The following is a 27086-nucleotide window of genomic DNA, read 5'->3' as shown; positions in this document are numbered from 1 at the left end:
TCTTAGAATTTAAAACAGATGAGAACTCTTAGTTGTTCTTCATAAAATGCAGTCACTATAGGTAGAAGTATCCTTTAAAAAAAAAAAAAGTCAACAACCTAGCAGAAAAATATTTATGTATTACTACATTTTCTGCTTTGGGTTCCCAATAAAGTAATGAAGTTAATTTTTTGTAGGTGAAATCCTGTGCTATTGGAATATTATAAATAACAAACTGTGACCAGGTTGGTTTTACCCTTGTCACCGTATGAATTTTGCTGTCCACTCTTTTGAAGATTAATCCCAAGATCCGGGGCTGACTAATTTTAATACAGGGAAGTTTCTTGAAATATATGAACTTCTATCAGAAAGAATGTTTCAGCAAATAGTTGATGTATAAATATATAAGAATAGAATATAGTCAATCAATCAATGGAAGGTGTAGCAGGAGTTACACAATTTTGTAAAATGCAGTATATTTTTTAAATGGCTTTTTTGAATAGTGCATCATTCAGTCCCTTGCTGTTTTAATCTTTATAGCTCATCTGGAAGGGAAAGAAAAAATTATGTGGTGATAGTTCCCATTTGTGAGCTGCTTCAAGTGGGTATGATGACTTGTCTGTAATTTGATGAACTATTGTATGTATCAGTTAATTACTACAAGAATGACTGAGGTATGCATGCTTGCAAGCTGGTACTTATGCAGATTGCTACTTCTATTCTGCTGGTAATTTTTCTTTCCACTGGCATTGAGACAGAGTTTATGATGAAACCAACAATCTTTACACATTTATAGAAACTATAAAACTTTTATGGCAGTCTTTATATAGAAACTAATGGTCTTTCTTCTACAAAGCCTATGAGCATTGTAGAAACATTGCACACAAGGAAAAATAAAAAGCAGCCTTTCTTTGTGTCATTGTAAGACTTGTGTGGTTGGAGAATATTTTACACAGTACTGGCTATAAATGGAGCATAAACCCCCCAATCTTGCAAAATCTGTGTGCACTAAGAGGACTTAGTTGCTTGAACAGGGATGACTATAATCCAATTTGATATTTCTGAATTGCGCGTAGTATTCCTAGTATAAAGCTTTTGCCTTACAGGTTGCGTACACTGCATGAGAAAACCTGTTTTAAGAGTAGTTTAAAACAATAGCTATCCTTTCAAGAGTAGATTAAGAAGTTGAATTGGAAAGGTTGAGTAATTAGTCATTTAGAAAGTCTAGAAAAGTGGTTGTAGTGTTCTGAAAGCTGCTTTGTAGTGAAACCAAGGCCGTGTAAATAGTAAACATATGAAGTATTTGATACTCACTCCTGAAGCATTTGATAGTCTCAGTTTGTATAGAGCTATCATACTGCATTCATACAGGGAGTCTTTTTAAGTGAAAGCCTCGCAAAACTTAACGTAGGATAGTTATAAACATTTTCCTTGCACAGTGACCCCTGTTGAGTAGGTAGCGGTAAAATAGCAGCCTGAATGAAACCTTTGTGTGGGGCAGGCGAGCGGGCTGGGCAGTGGGTAAGGAGGTCACCTTCTACCCTGCGTGCAGAGAGCGCAGTGCTGGGCAGTGGCGCGTTCTGGAGACCACTTACCCTGTAAGGACAAACTGGATTCTTTGGTGCAAGTCCTGAGAGGTAGTAGACAGGGCGAAACCATGGGCTTTGACTGTAGAACTGAGTATTTTCTGAATTCAGAGTATTTTTCTAGACCAGATGTATGTCCTTTAATGTAGGAAAGTGAAGAAAATAGATATCTCTCATTTGCTTTGTCATGTTCTATCTTCCTTGTCCTATGTTACAAGTTGTTTTTTCATTACCTTTTCTTTAGACCAAGTAGGTGAGAGGTCAGTTTTTCTCACGTATTTCTATTTGTGTCTTTTATGTGCTTCTCTAGTATCATTTAAGTAGTATAAAAAATGCAGAACCTCTTCAAATGTAATGTCTTTGTGTATGCAGTGTAGGGTATACTATCCTGGTTCTAAGTGTATTACAAGACATTTGTGCTAGATAGAATTGCAAACATAGAGAAATACGTGGCAAAGATGATTTGCATCTTAATAGAACCTTTGACATAATCTGTTCATCCAAGTTCCATTTTAGAATTGCAGTTAGTAAATCTAAGGATTATAGCAGGTAAGTATTTCTACGATAAGAGAAATCAGCCAGGGTATCTATTTAACACTAATAGAATAGCTGGTTTTGGTAATCCATCAGATCTGCACATAATTTCATATAGCATCGTAGCATTCTAGGTTTCTTTATTTTGTGTTTTTATTTTGCTACTACTTGGTGATTGGCTACAGAAGGCATTGCAGTGGATTTGCGCAGGGGGAAATAGTAAGTAAGTCTTTGTAAGTATCCCTGAAAAAAGTTAGTCCTGAAGTCTAAGGCATGCTGAGTGAGAAAGTACTGAAAACTATTTCTTTTTTTTTTTTTTTTTTTTTTTTAACTCTTGTCCTCAAGCTGGTAATCTGAGCAGCTGCACCATTTGTTCCTGCCCATGAAAGAGCTGAGATGGAGATGCCGTTTTCCCTGTTTGGTGCATCACTGATAACATTAGCCAAATGTTTTTCCAGTCATGATATCTGTATTTCAGAAATCACAGTGTAGGGCAGGAGTGGTAAAAGTGCAGAAAACAGATAGTAATTAATTGCCAATTAATCTTTGGAAGGAGCCCAGGAGGTGACATGATTTTGGCCTGAAAGTACCTGAGATGGTGTTGGACTCGAAAGTCTGCGTGTGAAAGCCGTGTCAAAAGCCGGTGTCCAGAAGTTAGAAAATAGAGGAGTAATTGAGTTCAAGTGTGGAGAAATGCAGTTCAAACCACTTTCTAAACAATTTCAGTTTTCTTTCATGTAAAATTTGAATCAATATTGGAAGTTCAATAAACACAATTTGATTTCACTGCAAATTATTCAGCTGGGTGCAAGTATTACTGGATACAATGGCATGGCCTTTGTTATACAAGAGGTCAGACTAGATGATCATAATGGTCCCTTCTGGTCTTAAAAATCTGTGAATATATGAATAATTTAAAACCTGTCCTGCCAACCCTTATTCGTTGAGGTAGTCACATTAAAATCCTGTGGGACTACTCGTGTGAGTAAAGGTTGTGAGATCAGGCCTAAAGTGAGTAATCATTATCGCTTATGTTTAAATTTATTGATAAAACTATAAAATATTCACTTCAAGTAAAGATGGGTTTCTTTAAAATGGACGATGCGTATGCAGTGATATCCGACTTTGGTTTGTTAAGCCAGTCATTATCAAAATAGTTTAGAAAGTTCCCTTGTTTCAGTCTCCTGAACCATTCAATTCTATAGATCAATTGATAAATGATTTTAAAAATATTGTTTAAAAACTTGTAATATGTAGAAAGTAGCTTTGTTTGCTTTAAAATAAAATTCAAGCACCTAACAATGTGGTGGGTATAGGCAGATTAAAATTGATGTCAGCGCATTTCAATGCATGTAATGGCCTTCCTGGCTGTGGCTGATTATGTTGATGTTTGCGTGTACAGGAATACTGGGAAAAACTCTCCTTTGCAAACAGTAGAAATTATTTTGAATCATGATTAAAATAAGTATCAGCAGGTAAGTGCTGTCAGTAAGATTAAGTTACAAATCAGTCTCAGATATGCCGTGTCTTTAGATTAACAGTCATAAAGTAGTTAAACAATTTCTCAGTTGATTAGAGATCACTTTTAAATCAGAGTTTAGTGGGATGACTTAGTTATCTAGCTTAGAAATCTGAATTGATGATGGCGAAGACTATTTTTGAGACCATACTACTAAATGAGCATTGATAATACTCGGTCTTGCGGCTTTTTCCCCCCTTAATGTGTTTTCTGTTGCTTCATTGATGTAGCTGTACTGTTTTAACAAAGTAAGGGGAACGGTTGTTTTGTTGCTCCTGAAGTAGTCCTTAATGCTTCAGAGTTTCCTGAGCACGTGGAGGGTGAAACAGTTCTCTGCATTCCTGCTCCCGCAAGTTGTCTGCCTGCACCCCAGTGTACAGATGCATTAGAAAAATGTGATAAAAAAGCTAAAGCTTCACGGAAAGTGCTGTAAAAACCAAAAGCAAGTGGGAAATAAAAGTGTATTTTTTATTTGCAGAGCATCCTGTGGCGTGCAAAAGAGCATCAAACCAGACAAAACAGCTTGTGCTTCTAAATGGATCATCTTGAGTTCTTGTAGCCAGGTGCTGGTGCATGGAAAGGGTATGAGAGAGAATTCGAGAAGATTGCTATCCCTTTGTGTTCATTTCCAAGGCGGCAGGAGATTTCCATGATTTACTCTTGACAGCAAAGGGACTTCCTAGAGTTTGGGGTGGTGTGGATGAAAATAGAATGTTTTTGGGTTTTCCTAACTAGAGAGTCTTACTATGTGTGATACTTACGTCAGAGTAGGCATGGCGTTTTATCTGCTCTGCACCTCGCACCCGCAGGGATGAACTGTAAGAGCACGTAATCTGGCCCTTCTTTTCCGGAGGAGGAATTTTGTATTAAAATGTTGTTTCTCAGTGAAGTCAGATGGTGATTTGTTACTTCAGTAATAACAAGGATTCAGTTGTAGTCATCTGCACTGCTGTCGAACCCCTCCGTGTGCCTCTGTAGACGAGGCTGGAGGGGTGGAGTGCCCTGTAGATGCCCCGTAGGTGCCCAGCATGGAGGACGTGTGTAGGAACAGCAGCGAGTGTGGGAGCACAAGATGGCAGGTGCACTGAATTCCAAGTTACTGTAACATAGGAAAATAGTAGAATGCAAGTTACAGAAGGTATATATACTTTAATACTTTACTACCTTATCTGTGAAAGAAAATTAGTCTATAAGACTATGTATAACTGGAATTTTGAGTTTTTACATATTTCAATTTCCTGGTACTACGTTTTCTCACAGCCATCAGCATGAGATCTATGTTGGCATATTTGCTATTAGTTTTAGTATAACTTTTGAATAATTTCATGAATGTATAGTGCAAAGCATTTAGATTGCATGATACAATAATTGAATTTCCCAAATTATTTTGTATGGATTATTCTTTGTTCTTTTTTAAATTTATTTTTAAAAGGAATGATTGGAAGGTAGCCTGAAAGAAGGGATTTGTTGGTGGTCGATAGATTAATTCATGTTCTCATACTCAAATTTTCACATGTGTCTGGGCAATAACGTAGAACTGGTAGCATATAATACAGAAAAGTTGGAAATTATATTGCGTTAACCCAGTGAAGTCCGAAGTTCTTAGCTTTATACTTGGAAAACTCAAGTTTCTAAGGTCAGTCATCTTTGTATATATCAGCTGTCTTTTCTTCAAGTAAAAACTGCATTCCACGGCTAATGAATGTTTGTATAGCTTTCAGGTTTTTGATCACTATTTTCTCTAGCATATTCTCATATTTGGAAATCTAAGAGCAGTGAAAATACTGGTAAATTTGAAAAGCCATATCCTCTGATAACCTTCAGTTATCTAAGGTGATCACCGGCTCCTCATCCCTGCAAAGTTTAGTGCTAGGGAAGTTCTTTCCCCGGGGGCACTAGTGTCCTCGTCGGATATCATCATTTTCTCCTTCCTTCTCCTTTAGAGAATTCTCCAATGGGTATGATGTGAATGCAAGTCTGAGAAACGGGTACTCCTGAATTTTAAAACTTGGTCAGCTGTTGCCCCCTTTGGGATAGTTGTTTAGTTTTGTAATGTTTCCTCAGCTGCAGAAAGTAGGTAATACCTGTGTAACGGAGTCACTGAGTGACTTCACTAGTATCTAGCTTTAAAGGTCGTCCACAGCTACGTGTTCTTTTCTCCGGCAGAAAGGAGAATCTTGGTCATAGCAATTAGAAGACTTTTGTGAGAAGGCAAATCCATGAATTCTATCGTTTTCTGATATTTGATAACACTGTGCCAGGTATATCCGTGGCGTTTTTCTTGGCAGTCATGTTTAATTTTTAAGTAACACTTCTGAAAGTGTCCTTCTGTTTTCTTTTAAGCACAATAGCATGATGAAACTGTTCTTCTCATTACTTCTCAGGAATTATGTATTTTGCTGAGTTGTTGGTTAGGATTCCCAGTCTGTAGCTTATTTCCTGCTAAGGATGTCGCTAATGGAGAATTTATGATACGGAATGACTAACTGAATTCAGTATATGCTCTAATATTCTCTTTGGTAACCAGTGCAGGAAGAAATTGGAGTCTAATGTTATTCTTTCACACTTTTTCATGCTTTGAATTTCTATAAAAGATCTTGTCAGTGAAATGACTTAATTTTCCAGCGAGAGCTGGTAGAATTTCTGTAATAGGGAAATGGCAGAAAAGTGATACTGAAGTCCTTTGCACGAAGGCAGAGAAGTTGTTGGCAGCAAATTCTTACCTTTGCTTCTTAACCATAAAATTCTGCTGCTGTCTTTATTTAAACTGGTTTCAAATTGCAAGTTTCTTCACATCCTTTTTCTTGAGCAAAGGGCAGGAGTTTATTTTTAATGAGATTTACTATTAATTGAACTAAGATTTTTGTTTGTTTTGTTTCTTTGGGGTTTTTTGCTGGTTGTTTATTTTTAACATCCTAGTGATTAAGTTTTCCTTTAATTTCAATTCCCATCTGTTGGGCCTGGATGTTGCAGAAGTGCGTATCAAAATTTGCACCCAGCTAGAAGAATCTGTAAAAGCCAAAACTGTTTTCTTTTCTCCTACACCCTAAAAGAATGCATCTCCTCTTGGGGCTGAACTACAATGCAGATTTATAAAGCTGTAACGTAGTTAGATGGGCAGGATTTGATTTTAGGTTTTAATTTAGGTTTGGAGCTCTGGCCCTTCTCTTTTAACGTGTTATATTTGTGTGAATGAATTCCTATGGTTTGCATTATCTGATTATAGTAAAGATCAAACCTGGCCCAATCTTGTTGTGAATATGACTGAAAATGTAATTGGAATAGTGCCTTCATAATGGTCTCCTATGATCGTAAAGTTTGTATTTGATAAACAGGGCTCACTTGCAGATATTCTAGCAGATACTATTTTAGGGTATTTACTTGCATCTATTTTTAGAAAGGTTGGAGAGTGGATGGCACAGAAGCGATTAACGAAGCAGGATCTTGCCTATTTATGTAAACCGGGTTTTTCTTCTGTGAGCACATCTTGTTAACTATCCGTTGCAGACCTTTATTGGTGCTTCTTGAATAATTTGTTTAAACTATACAGTACAGATTCCTTATTTTAGCACTAAGACTTAACAAAGCCTTCTTTTAGCAGCCTTTAATTTTGTACTTATGTATGTGACATAGCCTGTGGCTGTGATCTCTACTGTGAATCTGCAGTTGTTTTGGGATGAAAGAAGAAGGCAGCTGGAAACTCAGTAGCTACATCTAGCTGTCTACCTAGAGAAGGCCTTGATTTCAAGTTTATCTAAACAAGCTCGACTAATCCCAACTATCTGGGGGGATCCACTGTCAAAACAAGCAGCATGGCCCTAAGGCAAACACAACCATACAGAAATGAAGGCTGGGACTTCCAATACTCCGATGACTGCAGACTGGAGGCTTTTTTTCCTGAAAGAGAGTAAGAGAGGTAGAATTTGCATAATGCCTTTTCATTGGGAACTTTTGGAAAGCTGACAGAGGTCCAGCTTATAGCTCTGTAGCCACAATACAGAGTCTATAGGAGAATCCTTGAATGACCTAACCATATTGAAAGAAAAAATGAAAGCATCGAAGTATAGCCAAGTGAGTGTGGAAAAGAGGGCTGCTGCATTGTCTAACATCTGCTCTACTTCTCGTTAGTTTTGTTCTTTGGTATTCTATGTGGACTTTGGAGAAACCTAAGACAGCCTAACATGAATCCTATAATCTTCCTTCTGAATATTTATGTAGTGTGCCAGCCTCTAAGCTGTCCTTTGCATCTTCCCACTTCCCCCTCATTTTCATGCTCTCAAATGAGGCCAACATTTCAAAAGCTAAATAAATGTTTGTGAATGTTTATAAAAGATTTGCATAAATTTGTCCTTGTTTGACAAAGATCACTTTTTTCTTATGCCAGTTCTGAAATTTTTTAAAGGTTTCAGTGCTTGTCTTGACAACAAAGTCCTGCCTGGGAGAACAATGATTGCTGATTAAGTGGGTATGCGGTTGTAGCTGAATAGAGCATTCGAGACGACAACGTCTAAAAGGGCCAGTCATCTTAAGCCAGAATTATAATATTTAACAAATGTTAACCAAAGTATATATTTAAAGCTTTCTTTTTGATGCAATATACCTGTGCAATTGACATACGCTGTGAGAAGTATGCCATTATCTTTTCACAGCTAATTGCTCTCACCTAATTTTTCCTAAATGTGGAAGTGAGAATATGCCATATTTTGAGTCACTAAATGTTTAAAATATATTTAATGCAGTTAGTATTCTGGCTTTCTGATATTGACACTGCTTATCTTTACCAATTGATCAATGTTTATGCACGACCTAATTTTGTTATGCTTGTTTGTATAATTTTTCAATTCTTTGTGATTTAAGACTGGAACAATTATTCTTACCGCAGTAGCTGTAGATTTTTTTTTTTTTTAATTTATGTTTTGCATGTTAGCTAAAATCCACATTAATAAATAACTAAAACTAAATCTTAATCTTATTGAAGGGGGTTTAAAGACATTTATTGAGGAGATCTCTTTGAAAAACTGCTTAAATATTTAGTTCAGCTTTACTTCCAGATTTTTTTTCTACTGGAAAAAAAGTAATAGTTGTTTCTGTTCTTTTGTTCTATTAGTTGAGAGGTTGAAGTTGTCATTAAGGCAAAACTGGAGCTACTTCTCTGACACAGTTTTTATCACATCTGCTAGGGCTGTGTCCCAGGAGGAGCTGTGCCGAGCAGCGAATTCAGTGTAGGCCCATTATCTACTGGTTTTGCGTGTGTTGTAAAAGGAGTGAGACCTCGGGGAGGCTGGGAGCCTCCTCCCGTGTAATGTCCAAATCAGATTTGAAGGACTGGTGGCAGGAAAGCTTTGGCCTTGGGGTGTGAATTCTAAGAAACAGAGTCACAATTAGGTTTAAAAAATTCAGGGATTTTGAGCTTTATCTTGAAATATGTTTTTAGTAATGCAAGTAGAAAAGTTGCCCATCTGTGCACATATTTTGTACGTTTAAAATATTTAAATGATAGCAGGCCTCAATATGCTTGGGAAATGTTATTTATCTCATGCTCTTCTTGTTACCAGGATTGTGTATTATATACGTGTTGTGGGCTTTTTTGTTTTTAAAAAATAGCATTTTTCCTGAGAACAATTGGTTACCTTCATGAAATTATGTTATTTCATACTGGGTACCGTTCCCCTTCTGATCCTTGTACAGGAAGAAAAACTCTAATTTGAGCTTTATAATTGCTCAAAAAGAGCTAATGGATTTTTAGAATGCTAAGCAAATGGATGAACTAGTGCTCTAAAGTTGTATTGGAATACTATAGAATTAAAAAAGTAGAGATAAAACTAAATTAAGGTAATTTAAATGAATGCTATTAAGCAAATTATGCTCCTGATTTTTGGGGGTAGAACGTTCTTTTAAAGAACTGATTAAAATTAATTCTTAAAATATTCTGGCCGTTGTAAAAATCAGTAATGTTCAGTACTGCTATGAGACGTAAAAAGATTTTATAAGAAAATCAATGCAAGATGAAATTCTACATATTTTCAGTGAGCAATATTTTTTTTAAAAGAATCTGTGTTGTATCAGTTATTTAAAAAATAGAAGTATCTTTGAAATCTAGAGAAATCTTGCTTTTAAGTTTATTGTTTGTTGCTTTCTTTGCTTCATCATCTTGCAAAATCTCAGTTTTTTGTTGTGGCTGTGTGACACTGGCCTCTGTGTGCAGGATACTTTCTGTTTAATTTGAGAATTAGGTTTTTTTTAAGCTGCCTGAATTGGAATGCTTCTCCTGATTTTTAACTACATAATTACTTGGCACGTGTTAATTGATGAGAATAATCTGTAATAGTAACTTCAGGAAAATTTGATGTAAGATAATATAAGCTGATACTAATTATAAATACAATTGTAAGTTTAATTTTTCGAAACACAAAAGGTACTGATCCCTGTTTGTTACTCATAGCTGTGTTCAAGTTAGTGGCTGAATTTCTTGTTCTGGCGTTGCTTTATTACATTTCTATTATTTAAATACAATTGTGAAACATGACCTTTTCCCGTCCATTGTAAGTAGTTGCTTTGTAAAATGTTAAAAATAGTTAGCAAAACTTGTTACTGAGGTGCTTATTATTGTGCAGAAAGATGTTCCCTTTCCTAGGAAAATGTATATGAATTTCTGACCAACTCTGCATAGTGAACAGAATTCATGGTGTTCCAGATTGTTCTGTACCTTCACTCCCCTTGGGGTTGGTGCCAGGTTTGGGGTGGTTATTTGGGTGGGCTGACAGCCATTTTGAATTCTTAAACCTGTTGTTCCATTGCAGTGGATAATTTAATTAATTGTTAGCTTAAAATTATTCAAATAGATGAATTAAATATAAGAGCAATTTACAATTTTGTGGCTATAAGGTAGATAAATGTACAACCCAAACTTCAAAATAATTGGATAATATTTTGCTTCAGTTAAAGCAGTGTCTTAGCACTCTCTTATGCTATGTTAACATTTTGCTATGTTTAAATTTGATGCTGTTTCTGAACAGAAGTAAAATCCTGTATAGTTGCTCGCTGGTCAAGTGGGCATCTGTTCCCTGTTCTTCCTTGCCATGGGCCCATAGGGCTGGCTGCCACCGCTCTCTTCTCAACCCTCCCTGCTTTCCAGGATCTCCTCTTGACATGTTCTTGAAACTCTTTTCGTGTCCCTGCACACGAAGATGGATTTCATGTTTGTTTCATGGATTCAGATGGTATTTCAAGCTGGATAAGTTGAAAATTATTTGTATTTCCACCCTCTGTGTTTAGCGTTTCACTTACAGCAACCTCACCTGTCCTTCACCTCCGCTTTGAGGCCCAGGGAATAGAACAGCATTCATCCCATCACCGAGTCATCGCTTCTCTCCATGGAAAACTCATCTTATTTGCAATGCTCCATTCTCTTGTAATATTTGAATTGTCTTCCTGTGAAAATGGATGTACTTTCTGAAATAAGGTCTGGCCTGTACTCTGGGTAGTCTTTTCAACTTCATGTTGGTTTTCCTCAGGTTTCCCAATAGGCTTCCAAATGCAGGTCCCTGACCTGTTGGGTTTTGTGGTGTTTTGTTTCCCTTCTCTGACTTGGTTAGTAATTGAGTGTCTTGCCTCAACCCTTCATCATTTTTCACAGATCTCTGCCTGTATTTTAATTTCTTTTCTCTCCAACTTCTACTTAGAGTTGCTGTTCCACTTTGAATGTCTGTTGCGTCGTGTGTCTTTCGAAGAGTGGATTGTTTGCAACAGTCTGTTGTTCTTGCATTAGAGCAGCAATTTGCATATCATTTTGTCAGTGCCATTTTGTTTAATTGTAGCTGCAACATGGGATATTTGTTACCGATGTTCATTTGAACCAGAGAAATAAAGCGATCCTGTATATTTAAGAGGCTCTGAAGTTGTTCCATTGACTTGTAAGTAGAGGCATAATGTGAAAGGTTTAAAAATAAAAAATGCTTAAGATACAACTTGCATATTAAATTCACAAGTGAACATACAAAATTTTTCAACAATGTTGAGCTTTTTTTACTATTTCATCTCAATATATAGATAATTCAGGACATAAGCCAAGTGTGTGTTGTGTGCATTTAACAACCTTGCTTTCCATACGCTTTTAAGGTCTCTCTCGTGCGTGGAGAATCCTTTCCCAGGCTGCCTCACCTTCAGAAACTGCCGTGTGACACAAAAGGGCTGAACGCTGTGTTCCTGCCTCATTTATTTTGAAAATTTTGCTACTGAAACCAAACTTAAATCAATGAGCTCTGTGTTGTCTCCGATAAGTTATGTACTGGCTTTATTGATTGGGAAGGATTTTAGAAAACCCATGTGGGGTTTATAATGTCAGCAGTGTTTTGATTATGAAAAGAGTCGGAACCCTGGGACAAGGAACCAGGTGGTGTATGTCCTAAAGCCACCGGTGACACGGCTGGGCTGAATCCCTCCGGGGACACAGTTCATGCCCTGCACTTTAACTGTGGTGACTGGCTGCTATAGATGCACTTTTTGCTCATTAAAATGTTAAAAATCAAACTGCATGTAAAAAGATTTGTGAAAATATAAACTTGGGGATTGATCCAGAAAACTGGCATGTGATACCCTGGAGACGCTGGTTTCAGCTACTGGGTAATTTACGCTTATCAGCTGTGTGTGCTGGATTGTTCTGGGGGTTTTTTCTTTTCCTCTTTTTAGGGTGTTTTGCTTTAGAGGCATCTATGTAGGTTCTTCTTTAAGAAAATAGGCACAGGGGAATAAAATAAGAAGCAGGCTATTGATACTACCTCGGTGGCTTATGCCAGGTAAAAACATAAAAAGGAGTATAAGCTGCTGACATGGAGGGATTCTAGGTTTGGTTTAGTTATGGGTTTGGGTTGAAATTGTAAAAAAATTGTGATTTTTCTAGGCCATAAGTAACCACGCGCCTAAAGAGGTCTTGTAGGAAGTTGCATGTTATGTAGGCATTGCTAATCTTTCAAACTGAGCAGTATTTAAAGGGAAGAAAGAAAAAAAAAAAAAAGAAAAAAAAAAGCATTACATGTATAGTAATGAGCTTGCAAGTTGAGCAAAAATCGAATAGTTCTACAGTAATTCTATTTCTTACATGCAAAACATTAGCATTTTTGCTAATTAAAAGCTAATTCTGTATGTGTTTTATTTTTTTAATAGTTAAAATTTAAAAGTTAAGCTGTACTAGTCTCAATTTTTTAGTTGTAAATCAAGGCAGATCAATATTGGTGTATAACGAGCGTCCAATTATGTCCGATAATATTATAAAAGCCACATAATATTGCCACAGTAAAACCTTTCTTTAAAAGACAAGGCAATGTATAGTGATACAAATTCAATATATTGCCTCTTTAAGTAAAAATTTCATTTTCTGTGCTTAGGAAGCTATAAATATCAAGAAACAAGTGCAAAGCAAGTTCTGAGTAATACACCATTATCCTATAATAACACAATACTGATGAGATGCTAAAGTGTTTTGTTATGTGAATGTTTTTACTTGCAGTTACGGTAAATATTTAAATCATCAAAACAAAGGAGAGAATATATTCTGCCATTTTGAGGTGACTGATGACTTGTTAGCTGTTAGCACTGGCTTTGTTTCTAAAAAATAGACCTGCAGTCATTCTTTTGAGGACAATTTGTATCGATAAGGCCAATAAAAATATAGGCACTTCACTCTCCTGCAATTATAATTTTGATTCTTTTAAAATTCTGTTGTGGGGTTGTTTTGTTGTTTAGTTTTTTTAACATTTTAAACATTAAGATTTCAATTGTGGGTAGAGGACAACTGTGTAATAGTTAGTATTTGTCAAGATGTAGTGTTTGTGCACCAGCAATCAGAGTTGTTCAGCAGGCGGTCAATCCTTGTGGAAGTCGGTGAGATTCTGCACAAGGATGAACCCAATCATGTTAATGAGGCCTTTACTATCAAGGCATTATTTTGTATCAAAATACATAGTTCTGTGGAGTTTAGTTTGAAACCTGTATAGCTTCTTTCCCAGTTCCCTGCTGAAATGGAAAGGAGGATCCTTCTTTGCTTTACGTGGCATTCTTCAATAGATCCTTTCTTGTTCTTTAAAAACAGGAGGTTGTTAAATAATCTATCAATAAACTGTCAAGAAGTCAAAGCTTCCGTATCTGTTTCTGCCTGAAATCTTAAGAACTTGCCACATTTTACTTGTCAAGAAACCTCCGAAGAAGAGTCTGAGCAGTTGAGCCTGAAACCATTGCTAAGGATGGGATGTGCTTATTTGAATTATGTAGGAGGAACGTGTTCTTGCAAGGGAGTCAATATGTTTTCTGCTTCATTGAATAGGTTATTAGATTGATGTAGTTTATTTGTTGAATGATGGCGTTGGTTTTAGAAATAAATGAAGCAGGAAGCATCAACTTAGCTATTGATGATAATTTATTTCTAGTGGTCAGAAAAGTGTTGAATTTATCAGAGGGTTTGTCGTTTAGTCAGCAGAAATATAGTTCACATTTCGGGTCCTGAAATATTTAAGTGTGAAGGAGAATGAACAATGAGTCGGCTGGTAGTAAAGGTCTGCAAACTGGGTAGACCTTCTATGGTGGGTTGTGGATTATAGAATCCAAATTTCGAATATTATAGAACAATATAATGTAAATGGATTACTTTTGTCTATGAACAGAACTATTTCGGAACTAACACGTTTCTGGGTTTGCCTCTTTTAATGACTGTATTTGTTTGAAGTTGTAAAGTTGAAAATGATTCATTTCTCTGCTGATCATGTTTTCAGTTTTCATATTCATGCTTTTTATGTGAAATCATGCAAAGGCTATACTTAAAAGTTTGTCTATGGTGCTGTTTTACAACATTTAGAGAATGGTTTGTAGGTTAAACAATTTGTATTAGTTTTAATACACGTTATTTTAATCAGTCTTTCAACACTCAGATTTTCTTTCTAATAGCAGTAGGCAACGTTAAACATTCCTGCTATGAGACCTATTGGCTTTATCTTTTGTTATTTATGTTGCTGATGTTAGGAAGGATTCTCTAATCCCCCAGACCTCTGTTCCTAGGTAACAGGCAAAAGCTGTGCCAGCAGAAGTGGTCCTGCCAGGCCAGGCCCATGTGGTTTGGTGTTATTCACTCTGCTCCATATGGTCAGGGCAGAGATTGTCCCTGGAGAGGTGTTAACACTCAACAACCCAACCTCCTCCTCCTCTTTGGAGAATTGCTGGATGGCTCCTGCTGCCTGCCCATGTGTGAATCTTGATTAATTTTTCATTTTTAATGAAGTTTGATCATGTTTATTATTTCACATGATTGACTGCCTGGTACTCCTTCCATGTAATTGATAAAGCCCATATTTCTTCATCTGTCTCTTATTTCTTCAGGGCAAAGTTGTGAAATTGTGTGATGTGGTTAATATTAGATTTATTGGTCCCGATAGATGTATAAATTATCTCTTTTTCTCTCCACAGGAAGTTCTACAGACTTTGACCAAGTTTTGTTTCCCCTTCTATGTGGACAGGTAGTGTTAGCTTTTCAAACTTTACAAGAAAATAAGCTTGTCAATAAAACCACTGTAGAAAATAAAAACCATACCATTCTTAATGTTCTGTCTGCTTGACTGTGATTTAAAGCACCCAAGTGCAAATTATAGTCTTAGAATCACTTTTTCCTGGGGTTTTTATGGGCACCATCAAAAAAAAGAAAGTTTTAAAAGTTTGAGCTGTTCAGTGGCAGCAGTAAGAGTGCATTTGGTTTACTTCTGTGAAACTGGGTAGTGATTGTCAAATATGCATATTAATATCAAAGCTTTGTGTGCTTATGTATTTATTAATTGCCAAAATTTGGCCAGAATATAATGAATTAAATGCTTTACATTTAAAGGCCTCTTGATCTTGTTGGAATGCTGGTGCTTTACTTGGTGGCTACTTAATGTGGCTTCTGATTTCTTGGGGAAAAATTGTAAGTTACAGTGGATTTGACGGGAACTGAGACTATATAATTCTTGTAATTTAGAAAACTCGAACTTTTTTAGGTTTGTTTTGTTTGTTTGTTTAGCTTCTACTGTGAGTTATTTTTGATGGTTTTATTAAAAGAAAAAGCATTGAAATTTTGAAAGGATGCACCACTGCTCATGTCATCTACGAGCATCCTTTAATTGGCTAGCATCGCTTGTCTTGGGTCAGCTAACACTGAATGGGTTTGATTGATGAAATTGACCTTAACTGTGATTAAACTGCTATAAATATTTTTCTTATTTCAATGCAATCTGTGATATTTACAGTAGAAATTGATTTTCTTTATAAATCAACACCCATTTCTAATACGACTTCTTGTTTGAGCCATTGTTCAATTTAAAAAAATTATTTTCATTTTTTTCCCCCACCCAGAGGCCAGCTGGTATTTCTTAGTTATCTTGACATACTGTTCACTACTTTCTATGAGCGGAGATGAAATTTCACTATGCTTCTCTGGAGATAGGAGTCTACATAAAACTGCTGCTCCACTTTGTCCTCCGGTGTGGAATCTGGGGCTGGAGGCAGCCGAAAGCCAGAGTGGGTCACACGGACGATACGGTCTTTCAACCCTCCAGGTGGTTCCTGGGGATCAGGGTTGAGAGACATTGGTGAGGCACTGCTGGAGACAGCTATTATTACCAGTGCCTCTGCTGTACCTAATTTGTACATAAAAAGAGAATTTAAATATCCTGGGCTGTCAACATGAGCTGCTTAACCAGTGCTTGTTGACTTAGGTGACCTTTAAAAGCCACAAATACTGCTTATAATTTGGAATCACTTTTTGCTGATCATCTTTTTCCTTTCCTAAGTGGAGGGAGCAGGGAAGTACTTAGATATATTTTTCTCATGTATGTGTTTCTAGTAGAAATATTTATGCTTATTATGTGTAGATTTATTGTATCCATGGGGTTTGTTTGTTTTCTTGTTTTTTGTTTTTCCCCAGCAATATAACATTTTGAGAGATAGAACACTGAAAACCCATATGGGGTGCAAATGAGAACATAATGAAAAGTGATTCCCATTTTTGGATTCACTTGTTTGACTGAATATCACAGACTGTCAGTGAAAAGACTGTAAGCCAACCAGTTTGAACATAAAGGGGAGATTATAACCCATAGTGTACTTAATAATTTAAAATAAAGAATGGACTTTAAATACTCCAGAAGGTAGAGGATGTCCCAAGTTAAGGATATGGCAGCTGAAGATGTGTGTGCCACTTACCTTCTTGATGTAAAAATAGACACACACACACATGCAGAGGTGTGTGCATAGGTGTATATATAAATAAATAAATAACTGTTGCATTCCTCTATGATGTAAATTTGACTTAGCTTTGAACTGTGTGTGGGACTTAACCTGCCAGTTCAGCAAGAAGGTAAAATCAGTCTTATATCACTGAATGCAAATGAATTTAATGTGACCATGGTAAAGAGAAAAATGCAGTGCATCTTAAGTGCAAAATGTTTGTCAGGACTTTTACTTGGGGAAATTTAATTTATGTAACTACGTTCAATGTTATGTGCAATATTATGCCAGGCTTTCAGTGGAAACTTCTTGATGGCAGAAGTGTGCTCAATGGCACTTGAGTTGAGTCTTGCTCTTCTGACTTAGGTGTTAAACAGTGGTATTTCTTTAACAAGCGCTGAGTAAGGACATAAGTCTTCACCTACATGTGTGTCTCTTCTAAGGCTGCATATTTTATAAAGCATGTGGAAAAAGCTGAGGATGTACTATTGCCTCTGCCAGATCACAACCTCAAATGATGATAGGACACCCAGGTTTTGAGGCATATTAAAATCTTCTGTATAGCTGGTTGTTCTCTGTGCTGAAGGTTTTGGCACTCATTGATACAGACTCTTAATTCTTCTTATATTGATTTTTTTATATATATTGCCAGTGGTCAAAAATCACCAGGGAGTAGTCGCCCCTTCCTTTTGGCAGTGGCCCATGAGTTTTCTGCTGTTATGGTTGCAGGATCAAGGCAGAGAGGCAGTTCTCCAACCGCAGGAGTGAAAACTTGGCCTCAGTCAAATTTCATATCAGGATTTATTCCTGTCAGTCGGGTATCCCTAGTGGAAGGGGATTTTTAACAAGTCACTCCTCCTCTCTCCCCTTCCCTCCATCCCTAACTTCTGTCTGCCCATTTGGAGATGAAATTTTTGGTGGTTCCAACCTGTTAGGCTCTAAACAGACGTTCTTCCCATTTGGAAATAGAGCTAAGAATCTTAAGTATTGATATTAAGATCTTAGGAAAAGCACTTTTTATGTTGGGGATTTTATCCTTCCGTGTGAAGAATTGACAACTGAAACTTGAGCAAGGCCTATCAGACACATTTAGTTTCAGCAGATCACATAAATGCAAGGATCTTTAGGTTTGTTTTGGAGGAACTTACCAACTTGTCACAATTGTTTAATAAACAAGCTTTTCCCTGCTGCAAACGAAGCATTTTTTTCCCCCCCTGTTCCATAATTTTAATTGTCAGCTAGAGTGCTATTTCTCACACATGCTCTGCCCTCAACCTTGTTAAAATTAAGCATATAATCCCCTTTTAAAACACCATACTAAAATCACCATAGTAACATTACCTCCAAGCTTTACAAATAGAACACACCACCAGGAAGGGATTTTTGGTATTCCCCTAGCAGCTCAGTGCGGTTTATGGAAATGGTTGCTCTGTTGGCATTTAGAATTTGGTAGGGTGATAGTACTTTAGGCTCTGTAATTCTCAGACTACTGAAATGCTTTTAAATATCTGTCTTTTTGTTCATCTGTGAATTTGGAGCACTTTTTCATCCTCTTCACTGCCTGTTTTCCTTCCCTGTTTGGAATCCATTGAAGGATGGTTATTTCTAAGCCTGGACAGTGACATCTTTCCAATCCAGGTCCAACTTTTATTTCTGAAAGTCTATTTCTTTTTTATTCTCTCTAGGCACTGAGTGTATAAGCTCCCACATACGTTGTTTATGGCATTGTATGTGGCGTCACAGAAGAGAATACTTGCTCACTTCTCAGGCTCGTGACTGTTAATTAAATGGCCTTGAATTTAATGGGTTTTGTTGTTGCCATTGGTAGGACTGACTTGTAGAGACACACATGTAAATGCTAGTCAGTGTTCTCTGTAAACCTATAACAAACTAGAACATAACCTGAAATAAGTGTTAATTTTATATCACTATGCGGACTCAAATAGATCTAAAATTGTAATGAAAAGTCCTCTAATAACTTTATTAGTCCCAGCTTCACCACTAAATGTCAAAATTTCTGTTAAACAGTAAAACTACATCTCTACAAACTGGGAGGTGAATTGGGCTTGGTTTGTATGGAATCTACCATCAGTGTGCGTTTCATTAACTTTAGACAAATGTGGTAGTATCTCAAGAATGTCTTTAATTCGGTTAATAAATAGCATTTGGAAAGTGCCATGCTTTAAATGTAAAGCATCTTATTTTGATCTTATCTTACTCCTTCAAGCATCACCTATTAGTGATAAAATATGGATATGAATTATAGTATTTTTAAAGACATGAAATTTTAAATGCTGGAGTTTGAGGGTTTTGTTTGTTTGTGTGGTTTGGATCTCGGTTTTAGTGTTGTTTCTGGTTTTGATTTTTGTTGTGGTGGTTGTTGGTTGTGGGTTTTTTTGTTTTCTAAAACTGTTTTTTTGCAATTTGGGCAAATTTTCCTATAGTGATACTTTCCACTCTGGTGTGAGTGGGAGCCAACGACTAAGAATGTTATTAGTTCACTTGTGCTGTTCTTGAAGAGCCATTAAGATCTTACAGATCAGGCAAATGACTCTTAATTTTGAAAAATCATATAAAAGTCCTACAAAATTATTTTTATAGTCATGTCTGGCTTTAGCACAGTATCCTTTTGATTCTAGTTTATCTTTTCTTCCTTTGCACGCCATTCTAGTCTTTCTTTTAACTGATGGCCTCGCTGCTAGTGTAAAGGAGAGTCCCCTGGCATGCTGAAGATTTTGAAGTGATGTATCTGGCATACATGCAAAATTGGTGGATGGATACTAAAGCTTCTGGAAGTCAATATCCAAGTGTTGAAGAAGCTTAGCATGTTATTAAACAAGCCTTGTTCTTGGAGTGAAGCAATTCTCATATGAAGAGTAATAGATATGAGAGAACATGGGTTTGGTTTGTATGGTGTGTACTGCATTGGAGATGGTTGATAGTCATAACCGTTTTCATTTAGAGATAAACACATTTCATTTAGAGATAAACACATGTTTATCTCCCACACTTAAAAAATGGAGAGGAAAAAAACCAAAAAACTAACCAAAAACCCTCCTCCCTCACCAAGCAACTGGTATATTTAAGTTTCTAGAGGGTGTATACTCTTGAAGTTAATTTCTCAAAAAAACTCTGCTGAAAGAGGAAATGTTGTAGGTTCAATGACTTAAACTAAATACTTTTGACACAGAGTTAGCTCAGCATTAATTTTTTCTTCTTTGCTCTCTTAATTTTCAGCCATGCAGTCAACCAAGTCGGGCAGAACTTTACATTTGTGCTTACAGACATTGACAGCAAACAGAGGTTTGGATTCTGTCGCTTATCTTCTGGGGCCAAGAGTTGCTTCTGTATCTTAAGGTAGGTCTGTGCTTTGGCTTTTGGCTGGCTCTAGGAAACAGTGTTTGACTTTGCTGTGTCACACTGCAGTTATAATTTCCAGCTGTTCGAAATTATTTTCCTATCTGGTCCTCAAAGTCACTGCTCTTCTGCAGAAGTGAGGCAAAATATCTTGCACTTTGAGTTCCTCTGTAGATAACTGTATTTGTTTGTAGTCAATGTTCTTAACAATGTGGAAAAAAAAAAAAGTCTCTTTGCAGTAATTTGATATGACATAGCATGGTGGCAGCTGTTATCTTTAGCTGTCACAAATGATCTTGTTAAGACATTTTGTGGACATTTGTATATGCAAGTTTTATTAACAAAGCATCTGTTGGTAACCGAGAGAATGTCACTGATGCTCTCCACGTCCTAGAAGTTTGTACATATGAGCTTTACTCTGTCCTATTGAGGGTTTTGTGAAGTTTGTCGTAATAAAGACTGTTAGCGGAAGCTGGAAACAATGCGTTTCACATAAAATAGGCAAAGAGGCTCTATCAGTAGTTTTTGATGACCTTCCACAGACACGTTGGAATACAGTCTGCAATTTTCTATTTACACTTGGTGCAAGAAGTGACGCAAGTAAAAGCACTTTTAATATCTACCAGTGTATTAGTTCAATTAAGAACTTCTGTGAATTGAAGATTTCCACGTGGCATCTGGCCTGTCTTGTTCTAAACGAATTTAACAGTGGTCTGTCTTCTGCTTTCTGCTTTTTCCCTGTTCATGGGAAATGGGAAGTTTCAGAGCAATGGCCCAGGTAAAGGTAGCTTGGAGTTACCTGTATGAACAGCCTGCTAGGTGACTGAACAATTGCTCAAGCAATCACAAATGAGGACAATTTCCTCTATGAGCAATTGTAGACATCTGTTTCAGTTGCCTCTGGTTTGCTATTCACGTGAGAGAATGCAGTGTAAGAACAAGAAGAACTTGTCTTCATCCTACAAGCACTGTGACAGAAGGGGACCTTCTGTATGTGACCCCTCAGGAGAATTTCAGGGATAACGCTGCAAAATGTAAGAACACCTATCAAGAACAGGACCCTTCTCACTTCACTGGGTTGCATGCAGCAATGCCATGCAGCGTGTTTTGGATTAATGTGTGTGTTTCAAATGAATGTGTCTATGCCATTTGTGCTGGCACTAGGCTGGTGAAGATGCCAAATGTTTATTGCCTTGTACTTCAGCATCATACTGACGGCGGTGATCTGCTGACCAGGCCTTCACTGAAGAAGCTCAATATTTGGAGAAATTATTGTGAAATCTACTAAAATTACACATTAATTGTGTGGAAGGCAGGGTGACGGGTGTTTTCTCAGTATCTTCCTTCATTCTTTCTTTTCTCTAGTAGACATTTCAAGTACTGTTAGCTGTGGCAATGCAGCGGGATGGGCTGGGGACTGAAGACAGGGAGGTATTTCCCTGGCTCTGCCTGTAGCTGCTGCCCATGCAGTCGCGGTGCTGAGTCACTCCCTTCGGGGAAGTGTCTGGTTACATAAGGTAACTTTTCCTGATTAATGACAAATTAAAAGGGAAACACAGTTTTAAAAGAAAACTGAATGAGGAGTAGTATGAGTCCCTTGATCTCTCCTGGATAAGAGTTCTTTGCTGTCAGCTCCCTTATGTTGAGTGAATGCCAGGAAGAAATGGAGGAGTTCTGTTGTAGTTAAATGCCTTCTGCTTCAACTCATAACCAAAAAAAAAAAAAAAGACTTTCCATGCAGTTACAGCAGTGGATGAATTGGGACTCTTGGCTTCATTCCTGTTGCTTCTTTCTCCTGTGAGCTAATGAGACAATGAAATTTCTTCATTAATGCAAGTGCATGTAGGTTTTAGAGGACAATAAAGAATTTAAATCAGCATTACATGGATCCACTTGCTCCCTTCCTAGGAATGCAGCACCCATTGTGGATGTGAATCTTCTCTGCTTCATTTGTACATCAAAGGATGCTGCATGGAAAATGAATGGGTCAAAACATGCTGAAGAATGTGAGAATGATCCGAAAAAGCAAATGGGCATAAAAAGAATGTTTGTTTATTTGTTTTTAAATTACAGGTTGGATGGCAGCAAGCTTCAAGTATGTCTTGCTATGCTCAGTGATAGTATAAAAATTAAGTGATACTGTTTATTATTAGAGATTATTTTCACATGTTTATCAATCAGAGATTTTTATGGGTCTGGCCATGGTAAAATGGTTTGGAGGTGGAAAATCATCACATGCTTAGATTTGTTATTGAAGAGGAACGGGAGAAAAAGGAAATTCTTTTCACTCAGCTGGAGCTTTAAAAACTTCTGCTGAGGTCTGGAAGCGAAGTTGAAAGCTGAGACAGTACTCAGAAGGCCAGAAGTCAAGGTCTGGACTTTGAGTTTTAAAGTGACCCAGAGACTTTTTCATGTGGATACAAAGTACGGTAAGGCGCTTCTTGGAGGTCAATAGCAGTACAGTTATCCACGTGGATGTAGCTCCTGTGGCCAGCAGAAAGGCAATTCCATTTTACAGAGTAATTCTCTTGGCTATTTTAACCAGTACTGTTTTGAAATCTGCTTTTAAGATAGTTTGCATAGTCTTGTTCCTGCTGTGGATATCATCACACAGATTTATGGAAACCTTTGATTAAGTTGAAAGACTGCATCTTCTAGGTCTTCTGTGATTTTCTTTTAATGTAGAATCACTGAGTCTGTCTCATTCCGTTTCCTTTTTTCTTAACTTCATTTCTAGCTAATCATGAAACTACAATGATCAAATATTGTGCGTAGCACAGAGCTGTAGAGCGCTCTGTAGCACAGATGACTACTTTCTGCATTTCAGACAGCAGAGGGCGGACAAAAGCACAAAACAAGTGTCACAGATGGGCTGGTGGGCTTTTTTGAGGTTCTAAACAGTGAAGTGAATTAAAAAAAACCCACAAGTTCACGTACCACACATCAAAATCTCCTGGGTAGCTTGGAATTCTAGTTTACCTTTTTCAGTGCAATATGTTATGAAACTTAAATGTGCTTTTTAATTATTTTATTTTGCAAATGATGAATGCCTAGTAAGTTGAGAGCTAATGTCCAACTCATCTAATTCTGAGTTCTAACTTGGTAATTTTAATATCCTAGAAAAACTTTCATGGCCACATTTTTTTTTTTCTTTCTAAGACTTCATTTAAGGACTTCAGGATTTTGGCTGAAATAAAAACATCCTATTTAAATATGCATTAAGCAGCTGAATTTTTTTTCTGTTTCTAGAGGTTTGCTTTAATGTAACTTTGCATCGTATTTGACATGCATGGGCTTTTGGGGGTGAACACTTCTGAATTTAGTGACGAGCTGTAGTCTTTTATTTAAGAAAAAAAAAAAAAGGTGGCGGTGGCAGCGGCATGGAGACATTCCCACACTGCTGTTGCTCACTCTTCTGAGACACCATCTTCAACTCCTTCATCAGGCCTGTCCCCCTGTTTAGTTCTGGAATTTGTGTACTCTTGTTTCTCATCTTTTCTAAGTCCCCTGTGTATGTAGAGAGGTAACGATCTTTCACTAGGGCAAAAGAGTCTGGAAGGTGTCAGAGGCTCAGAATTTGTTCTTGATTACTATTTCCTGCTAATTGCAGTGGACTGAAAGATGATGTAAACATACTGATCTACTGATCTCAGTGATAAGGAATAAATTTACAGTATAAATTTATCCTTCTGCTTTTGTATGTTCTTAAAGCATATAGATGCTTTCTGAGTCTTAAGAATTTTGCATGCTGAGTCTCTTTAATTTTCATTTCCTCATTGTTTTGACGTTAGAACTCCTTACTAGCTTATTCATCTTTACAAACTTTTCCCAGCTCCAGCTGTACTAAATTCTCCAGTAGCCGCTTTGCTGGTTACGTTATGGACACTTGTTCAGGGGCTCAGCTGTATTTATTTGCCTCTCTGGCGAACTCGTGTGATCTAGAACTCTTCTGAAGCGCAGGCATTGATGGAAAGTAATATAAAAACCAGTTTTATTAGTATTGGTAAGTGTGCCGAAAGGAGTAGATTTTACAATCTGTTTCTCAAAGCTTAAGTGGACGAACACTTTTGTACACAGGCTGGTCCTAGGGGGACAGAGTTAAAAACTTCATTGCTGAAATTATTGTTAAGTGTGGTCCTTGTACTGTTTCTAACAGTCTGAAGGCGGGTGAAGGAAATGAAGATAGGCTACATAAAGCTATGAAGAGAGTGCTGAACATATGAAATTCTAAATTCTACAGAGACATTGAAACATTAAATGCCTTTTTTTTTTTTTTTTTCTTCCCCCTCCCAGCGGAGAGAGATATCAGGATCTTGTATGAAGACATTATTTGAAAGTGCATATCAGTTTTCATTGTAGCTGGGGTTTTTGTCCTTCAGAATTTTATACGTTGTCGAATCTCCAACTCCTGACAACTTTGTCTTTCTGTGCAATCACGAAGGAGGAAAAAGTTCTGCTTTAGGAATGTAAAAAATGTTAACTCAGTCTGAATACTTTTTGTTGATACCCTTATTGCAGAATGTTTATATAATGAAACTAACAAGTTTATTTTTTTTAAATATTTTTGTCTTTTGTCTTCTGAAATATTTCCAGAATTCAATGTAAGGACCCAGTTACTGATGCTTGAAAAATTCTTCAGGTTATAAACCCATAGCATCCAGTTATTTCTTCAAATGTCTGTTTATTTTATATTTTGACTATTTAAACTTTAAAATAAGTTATATGTTTATGCACACTGATTTTAAATAAAAAGATAAAGGCAATGTTGAATGTATGGTAACCTATTTAAATGTATGAACTGGTTTAAATGTGTAACTCAGTGTAATGATTCCAGGTTACATACCATAATAAAGTGGTGACTTGAATAGCGCTATTTTTTTTTTTGGTATAGACAAAAAAAATCACATGATGTTCACCAAGCTGACCCTGCTCCTAAACATGCACTTCTCCTATGGCAATGTAGATTTGAGATAAAAAAGTAAATTCAGTAGCTTAACTGAGAAATAATATTTTTGTATTGATTTAACTGAACTTTTTTATTAAGTAGGTATAAGGCCAAGTATAATAATTGTGCTCTCCAGAACCATTTAGCAGAATGGTTTTGAAGTAACGTTCTTGCTGCTACTTAGTTTGCTTCATAGTTCCTTATTTTTGAGTTAAGATTCTGAGGCCAGTGATGTGAAAAATGGAATGAAAAACACTCTGAAATAAAAATGTGTTTAAAAAACCCAAACAAAACCAAACCACAAAACACCCCCAAAAGTCCAGCACTTCTACAGTACAACATAACAATACTAATAAAACTACTTTTAACATTGTTGAAGAAATTTACCAGGTTGTGTAAATCACTAATTTCTTAGTCTAGTCTGGATTATTGGTGTATGATAGAGTATTAAAATCTATAAATTGTTTTATGTGTAAATTGTATTTAAATATATCTTCTAGGATGTCCCTAAGTTTGTAAAATATTATGATTTATTAGTTTTAAAGTTATAAAGCCAGACAGAATGTCCATTACAGTTCTCCATTTCAGTAGAGTCCAGCCCCCAAAAGCTGTGGCAGGCAGAAGTCCGTGTCCTTGTCCATCCCAGCAGAGAAATACGTTGCCTTGAACTGCAGTTTCTCCACAAATGTGATTTTGGTCAATTTAATGCTGTATTTGACTTGCAAAGTTTTTTTTTTCCAGATATTTTAAGAACAGCTTTGGGAGGTTTAGGTAAATGCTGCCAGACCGTACACAATCCTTTATCCCTTGGAAGGTGCTGAGGTGGTGGTTTTCCCTTCCTTTCAGAAAGGGTTGCAGCAATAGTAGTGAAGTCTTGCTAAGAGGAGAAGGTGAACACGGTGGTGGCAGTTCCTGTCTGTGGCACTGGACAGGGTGCATTGCGCCAAAGGCCCTGAGATTTACGTGTACTTAGTCAGTTGAAAGAATCAGACTTGGTGGACGAGAACTCTCTCATTCCTGTAACCATGTAATAGGTACCTTGCTTTTTTTTTTTTGTTATTAACTAGTAGAATTTCTGTTCTATCTGTTAAGCTGTGAGCTATAGCACCTATTTCAAACTGCTTGATGGAGCAATAATAATATGTCAGAGACTTTTGCCTTGCTCCAAGTTTTGTTAAAGAAAAAAAACCCACCAAAACCTCAAAACTCTGCGTAGTTTTGCTTTGGTTCGCAAAGCTACTGATTTAAGAAGGTGCTATAACCATGTGCAACTCTGATTTCAATTTTACTTAATTTGAAGTTTTCAGTGGGTATTCAGCTTTTGTACCCAAAATGAAAATCGTTCTTCTGAAGTGAAATGCAGAAACATTTGTGTGGAAATCCCTCTCGGCCAAAATAGCTAAGCTTTGCACCACTCTTTTTCTAAGATAAAAAGAAATGAATCTATAATAGTTTGTGACAGATGGCAGAAAATGTAACTAACTGAATGTGATTCTGTATGGAGTTATTTGAGGTTTTTGGTGTGATTTGTTGTGAGTTCCTCTCCTCCCCCCTTTCCTTTCCTTTGATTGCAGTCTTTGTCCATTTATTCTTAGGATAGAATAAGATTTCTGAGCAGGGGCCTCTCTTGTGGTGCAAAGTGAGAATTGTTTTTAATTGAGCAGAAACATGTGGAAGGATCAGGAATATCTCAAGGGATTACAGAAAAATTCCAAATTTGTACTACTTACAGCTTGTGTTTAGAGCAGGGTCTGCTGGGAATAAATGTTAGTTAGTGTGACCTGTGACCTTAAAAACTGTTGACATGGATTTCAGCCAGAAACTAGCCACAGAACTCCTTTGTTAAGCTCATTCATAGCTCCTTGAAAACTCTAGTCAGTGAAAGTTGCCAGCTCAAATCTAAGGAAAGCAGAGCCCTTTTTTT

General features: G+C 36.9%; 1 protein-coding gene across 10 annotated transcripts in view; it reads left to right on the top strand.

Annotated features, from left to right (window-relative positions):
• The window catches only part of DENND1A (DENN domain containing 1A), a 206067-nt gene that overhangs the window by 38993 nt on the left and 139988 nt on the right, over positions 1–27086 (top strand). For all 10 annotated transcript variants that reach the window (XR_008469271.1, XM_054220418.1, XM_054220423.1 and 7 more), the window contains exons 4-5: positions 15070–15119; positions 20098–20217. Coding sequence is in view for 9 of the 10 variants with exons in the window: in XM_054220418.1 (XP_054076393.1) it covers positions 15070–15119; positions 20098–20217 (170 nt within the window). In the remaining variant the exon portion in view is untranslated. The remainder of the gene's footprint in view (positions 1–15069; positions 15120–20097; positions 20218–27086) is intronic.

This window comes from Rissa tridactyla, chromosome 14 (assembly GCF_028500815.1).
Source record: "Rissa tridactyla isolate bRisTri1 chromosome 14, bRisTri1.patW.cur.20221130, whole genome shotgun sequence".
In the NCBI taxonomy this organism is placed as follows: domain Eukaryota; kingdom Metazoa; phylum Chordata; class Aves; order Charadriiformes; family Laridae; genus Rissa; species Rissa tridactyla.
The sequence above is the reverse complement of the archived record's forward strand: the minus strand, read 5'-3'. Positions and strand labels throughout refer to the sequence as shown.